Source organism: Elephas maximus, chromosome 2 (assembly GCF_024166365.1).
Source record: "Elephas maximus indicus isolate mEleMax1 chromosome 2, mEleMax1 primary haplotype, whole genome shotgun sequence".
NCBI classification, from domain to species: domain Eukaryota; kingdom Metazoa; phylum Chordata; class Mammalia; order Proboscidea; family Elephantidae; genus Elephas; species Elephas maximus.
Genome location: NC_064820.1, coordinates 154,537,703 through 154,554,936, shown reverse-complemented (window position 1 = coordinate 154,554,936; position 17,234 = coordinate 154,537,703). Strand labels below are relative to the sequence as shown.

General features: G+C 40.9%; 2 protein-coding genes across 2 annotated transcripts; both read right to left on the bottom strand.

The window, feature by feature from the left end:
- Positions 1-550: 550 nt before the first annotated feature.
- Positions 551-7,573, bottom strand: LOC126070069 (protocadherin beta-14). The gene has a single exon (XM_049873863.1). It carries the CDS (start codon positions 3,974-3,976, stop codon positions 1,577-1,579), a length of 2,400 nt encoding a protein of 799 aa, XP_049729820.1. The 5' UTR covers positions 3,977-7,573; the 3' UTR covers positions 551-1,576.
- Positions 7,574-8,690: 1,117 nt separating this feature from the next.
- LOC126070071 (protocadherin beta-12-like) lies at positions 8,691-16,765 on the bottom strand. Its single transcript, XM_049873865.1, has one exon. It carries the CDS (start codon positions 14,045-14,047, stop codon positions 11,651-11,653), a length of 2,397 nt encoding a protein of 798 aa, XP_049729822.1. The 5' UTR covers positions 14,048-16,765; the 3' UTR covers positions 8,691-11,650.
- Between the last annotated feature and the right edge of the window lie 469 nt (positions 16,766-17,234).

Sequence of the window (17,234 nt, the reverse complement as noted above, 5' to 3'; positions counted from 1 at the left end):
CTAAGTATAGTGAAAAGGTACAACCCTGATGCATACCTTTCCTGATTTTAAACTATGCAGTATCTCCTTGTTCTGTTCAAATGACTGCCTCTTGGTCTATGTAGAGGTTCCTCATGAGCACAATTAAGTGTTCTGGAGTTCCCATTCTTTGCAGTTATCAATAATTTGTTATGTTCACACAGTTGAATGTCTTTGCATAGTCAATAAACCACAGGTAACCATCATTCTGGTATTCTCTGCTTTCAGCCAAGATCCATCTGACATCAACAATGTTATCTCTTGCTCCATGTCCTCATCTAAATCTGGCTTGAATTTCTGGCAGTTCCCTCCCTGCTGATGTACTGCTGCAATCATTTTTTAATTATCTTCAGTAAAACTTGATTTGTGTGTGATATTAATTATATTGTTTGATAATTTCTGCATGCTGTTAGATCAACATTCTTTGGAATAGGCACGAATATTAAAGTAGTTCTTTGAAATTACACGCATAACAAATTATTAATTCAATGTAGTCACTTTTATTTTGTCAAAAAGTGAGCTCTTGAACAACACTATACCACCACAACAAAAAGGTTCTCTAATACCCAATATAGAAAGTAGCATTTTTATGATAAAAGTTTTCAAGCATAGAATTAAAAAAAAAAACTGCTATCATTGAGTGGATTCCGACTCATAGTGACCCTGTAGGACAGAGTAGAAATGCCCCCATAGGGTTTCCAAGGATTGGCCGGTGGATTCTAACTGTTGACCTTTTGGTTAGCAGCTGAGCGCTTAACCGCTCCTCCACAAGAGCTCCAAGCACAAAATAGTATGATAAAATACTTCCCAACAAAATTAAAAACCATTTTAAAAAATTTTTGCTTTTTATTTTTGATGAAGTAAATTACATATGTAGTGACATTCACACCTAAATACTTCAGTACGCACCTCCAAAAATTAAGAACCTTGCCTTGCATAACGATACCACTATCGCAAGAAAAATAGCAGTAGTTTCTTTTTTATATAGCTTGTTATTGTTATTGGGAATATCCATAGCACAGCATACATCAATTCAACAATTTCTACATGGACAGTTCAGTGACATTGATTGCATTCTTCGAGTTGTGCAACCATTCTCACCCTCCTTTTCTAAATTGTTCCTCCCCCATTAACATAAACTCACTGTCCCTCAAACTTCCTATCTAACCTTTTGAGTTGCTGTTGTCAATTTGACATATAGATTTCTCAAAAGAGCACAAGGCTCAAGGCAGGCATTCTTTACTAATAAGCTAAAATATTGTTTGCTTTAAATACTTCGAGGGATGTTTTTGGTTTAAAGTTAAGGTTTAAAGATTATCTCAGGGCACTAATTTCAGGAGCAACAGTTTCTTAATATAACATTTTCGACCAAATTAACAAAAAACAAAGTATAGAGATTATATTTCCATCCCTTTATGGCCACTAATAAAGATTTCTAAAGGATTGCATGAACAATGGTAATGATGCATGCAACTAAAGTACAACCTAACATCTATTACAGATTAAGCAAAAAGCATTAGCAGTTTGTATGCCAAGAATAATAAAAGGCTTAAATAAATTATTGAATATTGAATCCGAAACTGTTTCGGAAGTTGGTGCTTTCCCCCATATTCCTACCAGAGTCCTGGACTGAGAGATTGGGGATAATTGGCTTCAGAAATTTAAATTCATTAGTCCCAGAACCTCCCGTCAGACAAACCTCGTACTGGTAGCTGTGGGACAGGGTCCCGGTGCCGCTGACGTCCACCAAGTGGTCCGGAAAGTGGCCCTCGGGTACCGGATAGCGACCCACCAAAGCGGCCCTGTTCCTTCTGCACAGCCGCACCAAGACGAACAGGAGCACCGAGAACAGGAAGAGCGACGAGACCGACGCCAACGCAATGACCAAGTAGACGGTGAGAGAGTCTGCCTGAGCCTCGTCCGGGGCCACCTCAGGTAGCGGCAGGTAGGGCTGCGAGAAGCCATCCACCAGGAGCACGTGCAGCGTGACGCTGGCCGACCTTGGCGGTTCACCATTATCCTTGACCAGCACGACTAGCTTGTGCTTGGCGGCGTCGCGCTCACTCAGCAGCCTGGCTGTGCGCACCTCGCCATTGTGCGCCCACACGCTGAACAGCCCGGGCTCCGTGGCCTTGAGCAGCTGGTAGGACAGCCAGGCGTTCTGGCCCGAATCGCCGTCCACCGCCACCACCTTGGTCACCAGGTAGCCCGCCTCAGCCGCCCTAGGCACCAGCTCAGTGCAGGGCGCAGAGCCGTTCTGCAGCGGGTACAGCACGAAGGGCGAGTTGTCGTTTTCGTCCACGACCTCCACGCGCACCAGCGCCTCGCTGCTCAGCGCGGGGGAGCCTGCGTCTGTCGCGCCCACACGGAACTTGAAGGCTCGCAGGGCTTCGTAATCCAGCGACCTGAGGGCGAAGAGGTGTCCGTTGTCCGCGTTGATGGAGACCAAGGAGGCGAGGGGGAGGTGCGGGTCCTGGGGCGGCAGCAGCGAGTAGGTGATTTGGGAGTTGGAGCCTGAGTCTCTGTCTGTGGCGCTGACGCTGCCCATGTGCAGGGCGGGGCTGTTGTTCTCACGGACGAACAGGGTGTAGGAGGTTTGTGTGAAAGTTGGAGCGTTGTCATTGACATCTGAGACCCATATAGTTATATTGTACTGGGTTTTCAGTCTGGGGGACCCCAAATCTGTGACGGTGATGGTGACGTTATACTCGGCTGTCATCTCTCTGTCAAGGGCTTTTTCAGTAACCAGAGTGAAGAAATTCTTGAAGGTCGGTTTAAGGATAAAGGGTAGGTCATCCTGAATAGAGCAAATCACCCTCCCATTGTCTCCAGAGTCTTGGTCTCGGACACTAAAAACAGCAACAAGCGTCTCTGGCGAGTTCTCTGGTATTCTGTTGGTAATTGACGACATAGTCACTTCCGGTCGATTGTCGTTTATATCCATTACTTTAACCAGAAGAATGCATTTTTCTGAAAGACCCCCACCATCTGTTGCCTGAATATTTATAGTGTAGGATTGTGTTACTTCAAAATCCAAGAGTGCTCTCAAATGCACTTCCCCAGATACAGGATTGATTTCAAATATTCTACGAATATCTTCCGATGCATGGAAGAATGTATAAGATATTTTCCCATAATTTCCTGCATCGGAATCCTTAGCAGAGACAGTGGTAACCCAGGAGCCAAGGGGTGTGTCCTCCAGGACCTGCACTTCATACAGCTCCTGAGAAAACTCAGGGGCGTTGTCATTGATATCCAAGACTTTGATGAACACCGTGGTTGTCCCAGACCTGGGCGGGGTCCCGCCATCCAGCGCTGTGAGTGTTAATCTGAGTTCAGGCTCCTCTTCGTGATCCAACGCTTTGTCCAGGACCAACTCTGGGTATATCTTTCCATCACCGCTGTCTCTAATTTTAACGTAGAAATGTGAATTGGGGCTAATTGTGTAGTTTTGGAGACTGTTGCTTCCTGTGTCCAAATCTTGAGCACTCTCCATTAAGAATGTGGTTCCAATTGTTGTACTTTCTGATATTTTCAAAAGTATTTCCTTGTCTAGGAATGTAGGAGAGTGATCATTTATATCTTCGATGTGCAGCTCAGCCCGAAAAAACTGTAAAGGGTTTTTCAATAACACTTGAAAATGCAGCACACAGGGCTCAGTGGAGCCACATAGCTCTTCTCGGTCCAGTTTCTCATTTAAGAACAAATCCCCGGTCAGCAAATCAAGGTACAAATGCTTTTTGTTATCATCAGACACTACCCGTGCCTCCCGTGAAGACAGCTCCTCTACCTTCAGCCCCAGGTCCCTTGCCAGACTGGCCACAAAGGAGCCAATTTCCCTTTCCTCTGCCACTGAATAGCGCCCAGATTGAAGACGCGCCTGAGACAATCCCAGCAAAACAAAGAGAATCAGGACTTGCCTTTTCCGCAGCAGAGCAAGCGCCCCTCTGGTATCCATGGGTCCTTCAGGCAAACACTTGTGTGGAAAATTTAAACTGCAGCCCTAATTCTGGAAGGCTGAATTTCTGATTTTTCTATATGAACCCCCTGGAAGGTATACAACCCTCCAGCGGCTCTGTAGGTGAAGCTCCTTTAACGCCTCTCTTTTCAGTGGACCGGATGATCTCTGTTCTCCTGAATGACGAAGCCCACAGAGTCATCCCGTGCATCGTTTTTCATCTTATCCTGCAGCGCCACCATGCGTCTCCGAAATTTTTTCATTAAAATTTTTTGTGTCTTTGAACAAGCAATTCATGAACACATCTGGAATATTTTAAAGCAGATCCTAGACATCATACATTGTTTCCTCCGAATATTTCAGTATCTCTAATAGATAAGAACTTTTAAAATATAGCCACAATACCACTGTCACAACCAACAAACTTAGCAATAATTCCTTAATATAATTTAAACTTAGTCTGTTTGTTTTCCTCCAGTTTTCTCCACAATTTATTTTATTGTTGTTTGTTTGCTTTTAATCAGGATCCAAGCAAGGTGTGTACACAGCATTTTAATTGCCACTTTTTTGAAGGCCTGGCAAGAAGGATCCATTAATGTCTTTGGGTGAAGAAATAATATTTTTTTCAGGCCATTTCTTGAGTAATTACAAATATATTCTCTACTCCATTCTTGTAAATACTTGAGTTCAGCCATTTATAGTTAGTAATGTCATTACTTTTATCACATTGCTATTTTAAAAAATACGTGCGTGTAGTTGGGAAAATCAAACATCACAAAATGGTACACAGTTAAGTATAAGTCTCTTTCCCTCACTTAAGGTCCAGTCTACATTCTCAGAGGCAATGCCAATTTCTTGTATTTCTTCCGTAGATGTCCATGTACCTACTAGCATATATATCAGTAAAGTCATTTCATCAAATTAAATCCCGATTATACATTTATTTGTGGTATATGTAAAGAACTATAAAACATGGTCCACATTCTTTAAAAAGCTTTAACACTTAAAAGGAAAAAATATAAAACAAGTAGTAAATAGCTGATAATGTAGCAAGACTAGTTTCATGGGCAGTGAATACACAGAAAATGGGCATGGGCACCCAAGTATGCCTATATTTTTCTCACTCCTGACAAGTGTACACACAGCAAGTGAAATTTGGATTGGCCTTAAGCAGCGTACATATATGAATTGTTGCTCAGGGGTAGAGAACATTTCAAGCATGAAGCAGAGCATGACATCACTGAAGATATACAGAGACGATATCCCTGACAGGGAGGTAGAAAGAAGTAAGAAATGGACAGTACTATAATATGAAATAAGATCATAAGAGCATTTAGTTTCCATTTCTGAAAATTTGTGAAATTATTGCTTATGCACAGAAATATTTTTCTTGCTAAACTTAGTTGAGTCGATCTTCAAAATAGAGTTTATACTTGAGTAAAACAAAAGGAATAATTTTAAATACCTTTATTTATGCTTCCATTAAGCAAGTATTCAAATGCTTTCTCAGTTTTCAGGCACAACACTAGGCTCTAAGGACATGACATGAATAAGATATAGCCCTTGTCTTGATGGAGCTCACAGGCCACAAATATTGGCAGACAGATAATTAAAATATGTCATAGTGCATGCATGGGCAATGTGAAATACTCAAAAAGAACAGCTTGTGCCTGCGAGACAGCATATCATAGTGGTTAAGAACATAGACTCTGGAACCAAGATGTCTGCATCAGAATCCTGGCTCTGCTGCTCACTAGCTATAGACTTGAACAAGTTACCTAGCCTCTATGTGCCTCTGTTTCCTTACCTGCAAAATAGGGTTGATGATAGCATTTACCTCCTAGGATTATCACTGTAGGAACCTAATGAGTTAATATTTATTAAGTGGTTAGCAAGTGCTAGGTAAGTATCTGTCAACAACTAAAATAAATAAAACCTAACCCAGACTTGGGTCATCAGGGAAAGCTTTCCTGAGGTAGTGAACTATAAGTTGTGATCTGAGGGAGCTAGCCAGGAGAGGGAGGGATGTTTCTCACAGGCGTTTTCAGTATGTCTTGAACCTTGAACCATGGAAGAGGAGAATTTATACTTGTGATTAGGGGTAAAAGCAGGGCTAGAACATGAATAATTACATAAGTCGTATCATGCATGTTTTAATTTATCCTAAGGCATTTAAAATACAATACAGCACTTAAGAAATGATTAACATGCTCACATCTGCCTCTCTGAAATATCTGCCTTGCTGCAATATGGAGAATTAATTTCAGGGAGTGAGACTGGAACCAGAGAGACCAGTTAGGAGACGATGGTGGCCTGTACCAGGGTAATGCCAGTGTGGGTGGAGAGAAGAGGGAAGATTAGAAATGTATTTAGGATATGAAATATGTAGGACCTGGTGATTGATAGGTGGCATGGGGACAAAAAGAGGAAAGACTCAAGGCTGATTACTACCACACTTCTGGATTGGCAATTGGGTGGCTAGTAGTATCATTCACTAAAACTGGGAATGCTGAAAAATAAAGCAAGTTGAGGTGGAAGAAGATTATGTGTTCAGTTTTGGACATGCCGATACTGACTTTGATGCTTGTAGAATATACACCCCCCTGTGGGGAATGTGTGTGTGTGTGTGTGTAAGTAAAGCATAGGAAGTAAACCTAGGCTGGAGATAAGGACTTTGGACTTTGGGATTTATCGGGATATATATGGTGATTAAAACTGTAAGAGCACGAAGATAACCAAGCGAAAGTGTGTCAAGTAAGAATAGAAGAGGGCTTAGGACAGAACTCTGAGAAAATACCTTCATTTAGAGGAGAGAGAGTAAGAAGTGTGTTTGAAAAGACAGAGGGAAGGTCCCGAGTTCAATATTGTGAAACTTAAGCAAATAAAATTGCAAGGAGATGAGGAAACTCAATATTATCAAATGCTTCAGAAAAGTCAGAATTAAAATTGTCCATTGAATTTAAGAAGACAATCATTGTGGAAGATTCTGATGAATGTCTACCAAAATCTCTTTTGCGTTTCTTCTATAGTAATAGAAGTGTACCCAACACGTGGCTACTCAGATGGCCTGCCTGTCTCAGCCTTCTTTGTAGCTGGGGGTAGCCAAGTGAATTAAGCTCTCACAGACAGGCTGTGAGCAGAATTTTGGTTTGGCAATTTTCAGTCTGGAATGGAAGACATCTTGGTGTACCACCTCTTTTCCAATCAGCCAGACCCTTAGTGTGGCATTGACCCAGCTACGGCCATGCAGACTATGACGTTGCCATAAATAATGTTGGAACAAGTACTGGGAGCAAAATTTGGTCCAAAAAGACTGTGAGGAGCAAAACTGCTCTATCTACCTAATCATTTACGTTTGAACTGTTACATGAAAGAGATACACCTTCTACAAGCCTCTGTACTCTTTGTTTCAGCAGCGTAACCTTACTTAACTTATACAGAAATCTTTGATGACCTTTACAATGGGAGTTTCAGTAGAGTGGTTGTGATGAAAATTAGATTGTGCTTGACTGAAAAGTGATGAGGGAGGGAAAATGAGGATAGACAACTCTTTCAAGAAATTTGGTTGTAAAAAAGTAAATAGATCTGTATCTGGAGGAAAATTTAGACTCTTGAGTTTTTTTTTTTTTTTAAGATTAGAGAGACTTAACATATATAAAATGTCCATGTCTGGTGTTCTGTAGAGAGGGGAGTATTTAAGATACAGAAGAAAGGAGATAATCAACGTGAAGCCCCCAGAAGATGGTTAAAGATGAGATCGAGATAATGTATGAAGGAATTGCACTTAGATAGGTGGAAGGGACCTTAGCAGGGGGAAGAAGAGATACAGATGTTGTCAAAGCTGTAGTTTGGGGGTCAGAAAACTGAGAGAATTCTCATCTGATGGATTCTATTTTCTCTGTAACGTTTTAGGCAGGTTCATCTGTAAAAGGGAATATGTAAGTGGTAGGGTGAGAAATTTAAGTTAAATACATTTGAAATATTTGTTATGAAGAATAGAAGAGAAAGCATCATTAGGAAAATATAAAAGAGTTTCTTGTTGCTGAAAGTCTAAGTTTGATGTGAAAAATTTATCATACCAGCAGTATTGATAATTTTGTAATTTTCTCTTATAAAGTGTAATGTCCCAAGGGTAAGATGGGAGAATGCAGACAATTACATTCATTGGGATAGAGTTTCACCATATGGGACAACTAAACAAGACAATTGAGAATATGGGTGAGAGAGAGATTGGGAAGGATAAGCCTGGGTATCAGTAAAATATAAAGGAAATTGGAACAAGAAAGGAGTTGGGTAGGTAGTAGCAGCATCCTGGAATGGAAATCCTGATAAGGTCAAAGACAAGATGCAATGAAAGTAGAAGATGAAAGAGTTAAAAGGATAGAAAATTGTGTTCTTAGAGGAAGTTATCTGAAATTATTATTTCACAGAAGGATCGATTCTGGGTGGTGAAAAGCATAGCATGTATCTATACATTCATTAATGATTGAACTGGAGTAGAGGTGAAGACCTTGGGACTGGGAGAACGTGTTGTTATATTAAACGGTGGGGCCAGAAGTGGTGGTACGACTTGAAGTGGAAAGGAAGATGAGAAGAAGGATGTGTTCGTAAGCTAAAATATACTTAAGTGCTTTCTTTCCCATACTCTTGGCTAATTCCATATTATATCCAGTGGATATAAGACCACTTCCTAAATTTACAGTCTGCTACTTGATTCCTATGAACTGGTTTAAATTTATGTATAAATGACGTATTTGAAGTGAAAGAGCAAAATTTGTTTTTAGCATTATGTTTCAGGACAAGTATTTAGTCACTTGTGCCTGGCATCTGAGCTCCTGGGCCTGGCCACTCTTCATTAGAGTCAGGAAATGCATAGTTCTTTCCATAAATAAAGAAGTCCTGCTGCTCATATATGGGGAAAAAATTGAACAGTAGACGAGTACCTGGTCCTTGCCTCTGTTTTTGTACCTGTTAGATTCTCCATCTGCCATCTGAATAGCTCTGTCCTCCTGCCCCATTATAGATGAGATAAGGCTCAGCTTACTTGGGACCACAGGCTGCTAGGAGCATGGCACCTTTATTTTTTAAAGTTTTGTTATCTATCATACCATAAAGCCCACCCATTTAAAGTATACAATTAAATGGCTTTTAGAATATTTATAGAGTTGTGCAACTATCACCACAATCTAATTTTAGACCATTTCCATCATCATCCAAAAAAAAGAAACCTTGTACCTGTTAGCAGTCACTGTCCATCCCTCCCCGCCAGCCGTAAGCAACCGCTAAGCTAGTAATCTACTTTCTGTCTCCATAAATTTGTCTACTCTGAACATTTTATATAAATGGGATAATACAATATGTGAACTTTTATGACTGGCTTCTTCCCCTTAGTGTAATGTTTTTGAGGTTCATCTGTGCTGTAGCGTGTATCAGTGCTGCATTCCATTTTATTGCTGAGTAATAACAACTCTCTTGTAGGGAGGTACCACATTGTGTTTATCCACTTGTCAGTTAATGGACGTTTGGGTTATTTCCACTTTTTGGCTATTATGAATAATGCTATTATGAACATTCAGGTGTAAGTTTTTTTGTGTGGACATACATTTTAAATTGTTTTGGGTAGATACGTAGGAGTAGAATTCCTGGGTCACAGGGTAACTCTATGTTTAAAATTTTGAGGAATTGCCAAACTGTTTTCTAATGTGGCTGCACCATTTTACATTCCCACCAGTAATACATTAGGATTCTAATTTCTCCACATCCTCGCCAACAGCTGTTATGGTCTTGTCGGTCTTTTTGATTAGTAATTAATTCTCATGTATGAGAAATGGCTATCTTTATTTTTCACCTTCAGTGTTCTATGTATCTCGTCTGGTATGCTAAGAAGCAATAACCCTGTACAGGGGGTAATCTTTATTGATTAACCAGTATCTTGTGAGTTTTTGTTCTAAAAAAAAAGAAGTTTTCCTTTAGGGGGAAAAATTGCGCTTACTTCCACTTCTGAAAACAGAAAATTAAGATTCAATTAGCCTACATGCACCATAGTTGACTTCTGTTCTCCCCATTTATATTTAATGCAAAGAATAATTAATAGGTCCACACTGGTTTGTTCCACAGTAATGGTTATCTCAGGTATGCTAGAGAAAGGGATTGTACTTCCTGGCGTTATCGATTGACCAATAGACAGCCCCTCTACAGTGCTAAGATAAAGCTTTAAAATATCTTCAAGAGGTGTTTTTCTGCACTGACTCTAGTCTGTTATTAGAAGCAATCACTTTACTCACCCCCATTCATTTCCTCTTTCCTGTGCCTGCTTGCTCTCTCACACACGTCCTTTCTCTCTGTACTCTTACGCGTCTTGTTTAACTGTATTTTCCTTCCGTAACGTGTAGACTTGAGTGACTTTTAAGTGAAATTCATGGGAAATCTCCCCCAGCCATGAAGGCTTTTTCTTCTGTAACTAGTAAGATCATTAAAGGCAAGAGAAGTTGGTTGATGCCTGTGTAGCATGAGATTAAACTGTTTCCCTTACAATGGTTTTAAAAGTTTTTACATGAGAACCCTAAAAGACTATATATTGATACTTCACAATGGTCTCTACATTTGAGTCATTCACTAGTGAATATCATAGTTTTATATCTCTGAGAAAAATGGTTTTCCAACTTTGGATTGCTACCCATTAGCAGGCCTTGAAATCAGTTTAGTGGATCATGACCATATTTGATAATTAGAAAGAATAGAATAGCATAGGCAATTTCAAATTCCATCACAAAAGGCTAAACATTGTTCATAAGACTTCTCTATTATGTCTGTATGTCACATAATATATAAAACAATTTTACTACTGGTTATGGTTTAAAAAGCTTGGAAAACAGTGCCCAGTGTCCAATTCTCACGTTAAATTCTGAGAGAACACAGGCAAAATATTATACACATTAACACACAAGTTCACTTTATGTTACCCAAATTATTGTTTAGATGTCTGCATTCCAGTGGAGTGTCCTAGAGCTTTGTAAAACTGTAATTTCATATCCCAAGAATCTGTGAGTGGTCACAATATTAATACACCTTCATAATTACTTTCCAGGCTGTATAAACAAAAGATACTGAGACACTTGCTTTCCAGCCTTTCTAATTAGATAATTACACTTAGGGTTGTATCACAGGACATGACCATTCAGGTTTGTTTTCAATAGTATTAAATATTTCAAAACATTAATCAAGAAAACGCAGTGGACCTAAAGAAAGAAAAATGACATTTCTAAACAGCAACCAATATTAAACTACAAGAAAAACCACAAAAAAGAATCAAATGAAGAAATGCTTGAACACTTGAATTACTTCCAAAGTGGTCAGTTTTATTTTACAATAAGCATAATTTGGGATCAAAGTTCAACTGGGGTGGGGGTTGGGGACACAGAAAGAAAGTGATTTGGTGTTGTAATTTAGGGAGGCAAATTAATTATAAATTAGATCTCCTGGGTTAGAGAGTAAATTACAATCTCATTACAACTACTAATAAAGATAAACTTTCATTTAAAAGCAAAATTCAGGAGAATATGAGAAAATATTAATATCAGTTCAATTTAAAGTACACACAAATTGGGGAAAATAAACATTGGTTTGGAAGAGCCATAAAACAATATGCACATGGAATATAAAAGTCAATCATGGTCACTGAATACTGAACCCAAAGCTATTGAGAAAGGAAGGATTTTCCTCTATTTCTTTTCCAGGGCCCTGGGGCGGAAAGTTGGGGATAATCGGCTTCAAGAACTTGAACTCATTGGTCCCGGAGCCTCCAGTCAGAAACGCCTCATAGAGGTACCTCTGAGACAAAGTCCCGGTACCGCTAACGTCAACCAAGTGGCTCGGAAAGTGGCCCTCAGGCACCGAACGGCGATCCACCGAGGCGGCCCTGTTCCTCCTGCACAGCCACACAGCGATGAACGAGAGCAAGGAGAACAGGAAGAGCGACGAGACCGACGCCAACGCAATGACCAAGTAGACGGTGAGCGAGTCGGCTTGAGCCTCATCCAGGGCCACCTCTGGCAGCGGCAGGTAGGGCTGCGAGAACCCATCCACCAGGAGCACGTGCAGCGTGACGCTGGTCGACCTCGGTGGCTCGCCATTGTCCTTGACCAGCACGATGAGTCTGTGCTTGACCCCGTCGCGCTCGCTCAGCAGCCTGGCTGTGCGCACCTCGCCATTGTGCGCCCACACGCTGAACAGTCCGGGCTCAGTGGCCTTGAGCAGCTGGTAGGACAGCCAGGCGTTCTGGCCCGAGTCGCTGTCCATCGCCACCACCTTGGTCACCAGGTAGCCCGCCTCGGCAGCCCTGGGCACCAACTCAGTGCAGGGCGCAGAGTCGTTCTGCAGCGGGTAGAGCACGAAGGGCGAGTTGTCGTTTTCGTCCATGACCTCCACGCGCACCAGCGCCTCGCTGCTCAGCGCGGGGGAGCCTGCATCTGTCGCGCCCACGCGGAACTCGAAGGCTCGCAGGGCTTCGTAATCCAGCGACCTGAGAGCGAAGAGGTGCCCGTTGTCCACATTGATGGAGACCAAGGAGGCGAGGGGGAGGTGCGGGTCCTGGGGCGGCAGCAGTGAGTAGGTGACTTGGGCGTTGGAGCCTGAGTCTCTGTCTGTGGCGCTGACGCTGCCCATGTGCAGGGCGGGGCTGTTGTTCTCGCGGACGAACAGGGTGTAGGAGGTTTGGGAGAAGATGGGCGCGTTGTCATTGACGTCCGAGACCAACAAGATTATGTTGTGCTGGGTTTTCAGCCTGGGGGTACCCAAGTCTGCGACGGTGATGGTGATGTTGTACTCGGCTCTGATTTCTCTGTCCAGTGTTCCCTCCGTTTCCAATGTGTAGTAATTCTCAACGGAAGGTTTTAGCGTGAATGGGAGGTCTTCTGGGATAGAACAAATCATTCTCCCGTTGTCCCCGGAATCTCTGTCTAGAATACTGAAAACCACAACCACAGTCTCAGGTGAGTTTTCAGGGATTGGGCTGATAACTGATGACACGGTGACTTCGGGAGCATTGTCATTCACATCCATCACCTGAATTCTCACTGTTGATTTTCCAAAAAGGCCACCTCCGTCTGTGGCTTGAATGATTATTGAGTATGATTCAGTTGTTTCAAAATCCAAGAGTGCTGTTAGAATAACTTCTCCAGACTTTTGATTAATTTCAAATGTCTTGCAAATATCTTCCGAGGCATGGGACAAAGTGTATGATATTTCCCCGTTTGTTCCTGAGTCTAAATCCCAAGCTGAGACGGTCACAACTGGAGAACCTAAGATGCTGTTCTCTGGAATCTTCACGTCATAAAAGGGCTGTTCGAACTCAGGGGCGTTGTCATTAATGTCCACGACCACCACCCGAACCAAGGCGGTCCCGGATCTGGGCGGAGAGCCGCCATCCAGAGCCGTGAGGATGAAACTGAGCTCAGGCTGTCCTTCGTAATCCAGCGCTTTGTCCAAAACCAGCTCAGGGTATTTCCTGTTGTCTGGATTGACTCTAATTTTAACGTGGAAATTAGAGTTGGGACTGATTGTGTAGTTTTTTATGGTGTTGATTCCCACATCTAAATCCTTGGCACTTTCTAATAAGAACACAGCGCCGACAGGACTATTCTCTGGGATTTCTAGGCGCATTTCTTTTTCCAGGAAAACGGGAGAGTGATCATTTATGTCCCTGACCTGGAGCTCAATTCTAAAAAACTGCAAGGGGTTTTTCATTAACACCTGGAAGTGCAGCACACACGGCTGGGTGGAGCCACACAGCTCTTCCCGGTCTAGAGTTTCCCTTAGGAGCAAATCTCCCGTGTTTAAATCCAGCTGCAAATGCTGTTTGTTATCCTTAGAGACTATTTGGGCCCCCCGTGACGATAGCTCCCCCACCTCCAGTCCCAAGTCCTTTGCCAAATTGCCTATAAAGCTCCCGCTCTGCATTTCCTCCGCCACAGAAAAGCGCCCTGACTCAGAGACCGCCTGAGATATTCCCAACAAGACAAAGAGAAGCAGGACTTGCCTTGTCCGCAGAGTGCCTGGCCCTCCGTTCTCCATAGCTCCTTTCCCAAAGGCTTCCTGCTGAATCCCTTCAGCTCTACCTCTCAGTTCTGGGAATTGTGCCTCTGATCTGTCCACCAAATCCTCTGAGGTCTAAGACTTTAGCCCTGTTGAATGGCTTCTGGGTCACCTCTAGCTGTTCTGTCTCCCCATTTCTCCGTGTGCACTGGATAGCAGTGTCCAGGACTTAGCCAGTGTAATTTTTTTCGCGATGTTATCCTGCAGCGCCACCACGCGTCTCCACAGATTATTACAGTTTGACCAAAGCTACCTAAATCCCTTCCACATAGATGTCCTCCAGAAACAAATGCTGTTTATCCATTCTGTTCCTTATATGATTACAAATATATTCTCTATTCCATCTTACTTTAAAAAAAATTCTCTGTAGTTTGTGATGCTGTTAGTATTTGTTTTAAAACAGTTATTAAATATCCCTCCCTACTCTGCACATAACTAAATGTGCTCAGTTGTGATAAATACAGAAATACAAGCTAAGATTCCTGGCCTCCAGGAGCTTGCAATTGTTTTGGAGAAGATTAAAAGCCTGAAACAAGGAAGGTATAACTGGTTGTTAAACTGAATGAAATCCCAGTACTACTTAGCCTTCCTTAGGTGGTAAAGGCAAAATGTGCATGAGCCATTTCCAGATTCTCTTAGAAGATACGAAGCTGAATGGATCATGAAACATGTAGATAGTTCTCATAGCACAAGAAGGCATTTCTGTAGATATCTTGCTAGCAATGGAGTAAAATATTGGGGTAGGACACAGTATGTAAATTTATAATTTATTTTCAGTTTCTTACAATATACAAAAATATTTAGCAAGTACATGAACACAAAGATGCTAGTTTTACTTAAGATCGGCATACCCAAAGGCCAGCTCCCCTCAGGTTCCCAAGATCCCTTTCAATAGCAACTATGTCAGCCTGCTCTTTCAGTCAAGAAATACAAAGGGAGAAAGATTCTCTCCCCCAACCATAGAACAAAAACTTAGCTTTCATGCTGATTAGATCAACTAAGATCATGTGCCTAATAATGAAGCTTTCATTATGTTTCAAGTAGCATAGAAATATATGCAAATCTGAAAACTCTTCTTTGCCTCTTGCTTTGTTTTAATCCAGTCAGGGAACACTCCTTAAGCTTGAGGTGGCTTCAGTCCTAGCCAAAATGTGTGGCTGCTACATAATAAAGGACATAGTTGCAATAGAGTCTAGGAGCCCCCGAATGATGTCCATACAGGAGGTCTCAAAAGTACTCTCAAGAATGGATGGAGGAAGGATCTAACAAGTTCATGTCTTAAAATGTTAATTTCAAATTATATTAAAAAATGCAAACTAGAAACATGGTTGAAAAATTAATCAGTACAGAAGGGTAAAAATTGAAAGGTAGGTAGATTGGCTACATTTTGTTATCCTCCTTCCTCTTAAAATATACTTTAAAATGACACAAAAGTAATAAAAATGATACAAACTCACAAGCATGAAGAATATACAAGTGAAAACACTTTTTTTTTTTTGATGACAGGAAGGCAGATGAAAGAATAGCTGATTTAGCAGTTCCAAAAAACAGCCAACATAAAGTTACTGCATTGGAGATACAAGAAACTAGTGTGTTTGCCCCACATAATCCCATTTAGGTTCAAGACTGGATGAACTGGGAGCATAAGAAAGTTGAAGTAAGGTAAGAGCTAAAAAAAAAAAAAAGTGATTAGTTGAAAATATAGGAAAGTTGGATTCTCTAGTCTTCTTGCCATTCTACATAGTCAGAAAAGTAACTCAGAGCCAGAGAATTAAAAATTTATTTGTTTGCAGAAAATAGGGATATCTCTAGCCTTGGAGACTCCAGGCACAGCTGAGTGCAAATGTGATGTGTGAAACTAAAAATAGGGAAATTAAGCAAACTTCTGCATTCTGAATGGTAAGACTTCTAGCACCTTCCCACTTAATATTCTCAGGTTGTAGGGCACAAGGTATATGCCCGAACCCCTTCCCACCTCACCCTTATACATAGGATACTGTAGAATTCTAACCTGAAGAGTATGAAAGTTCCAGATAAAGGATTATACATACTGATATTTGGGAGCCTCCCAAGGAAATAACTCTATCCTAGCATAGTTATGTGAAGTACATAGTTAGCATAGTAGAGTGAAGCCCTTCCATCAAGAGGTCTTATGCATGCAAAAGAGCTTACTGTCAGCATTTTGATATTTCATTATTCTTAAATACAGTTTTAAGAAGACAGCCAAGAACCACAAAACATTTGAAAGAAAATCCTACAATGTGAAATAGAAAGGTCAAAACCACCAGCACTATTAAAAAGAAGGAAACAGAAGGAAAGAGATACAATACAGAAAATAGAAGAAAGCCTTTAAAATGTCTGATTAATATCCTGAGAAATAAAATATAATAAAAGTGAATGCTTTATTGAGTGCTTACTCTATACTACCCACTTTTCTAAGTGTTACATATGTATTTACCCATTAATCTTACAGTAATTGTATAAAGCAAGGATTCTTATTATAAGATAAAGAAAAACCTATGACTTAAGTGTCCCTCACTAGCTATATATATGACCTTGGGCAAATTCTTAACAGCCCTGTGATTCACTCTCATTCGTAAAATGGTTATAAAATTTCTTACTACATAATGCATTTTTTACAGAATAAATAGTTTAATGATAGAAGAGAGAAGATATGTTTATAAATCTATAACAAGATGCTCTGAAAACAGCCAGAAAACAAAAAAGAACTCTTAAAAATAGATATTTGTCATCCCCCAAAAACTTATATATATAAATTGGATGACAAAATTAATTGCCCAGAAAGTAGAAAACGAAACAAAGAGATAGACAAATAGTAAAGAAAAAAGTTTAGAGTCTTACAGAATTAATCCAGATGGTCCAATATTTCACTAATAAGATTATGGTTAAAGACAGAATATAGGGAACTTGGGTGAAATTATAATTAAAACGTAATAAGAAAATTTCCAAGAACTGAGAGAGTCTGAATATTAACAGGGTACACCCATGTGACCAGATGAATAAATAAAGAGACTACACTAAGGTTTTCAGTGCTCCTGGAAGGTGGACACAAAAAAATGATCAGAATCAGAATGGAATGAGTCTTCTGAAAAGGCACCCTATATGCAATAAATAAAAGCAACAGTGCTTTCAAAATCCAGGGAAA

Excerpts from the sequence above, each read along its gene's own strand:
- LOC126070069 (XM_049873863.1), bottom strand. The coding sequence starts at position 3,976 with ATGGATACCAGAGGGGCGCTTGCTCTGCTGCGGAAAAGGCAAGTCCTG.
- LOC126070071 (XM_049873865.1), bottom strand. The coding sequence starts at position 14,047 with ATGGAGAACGGAGGGCCAGGCACTCTGCGGACAAGGCAAGTCCTGCTT.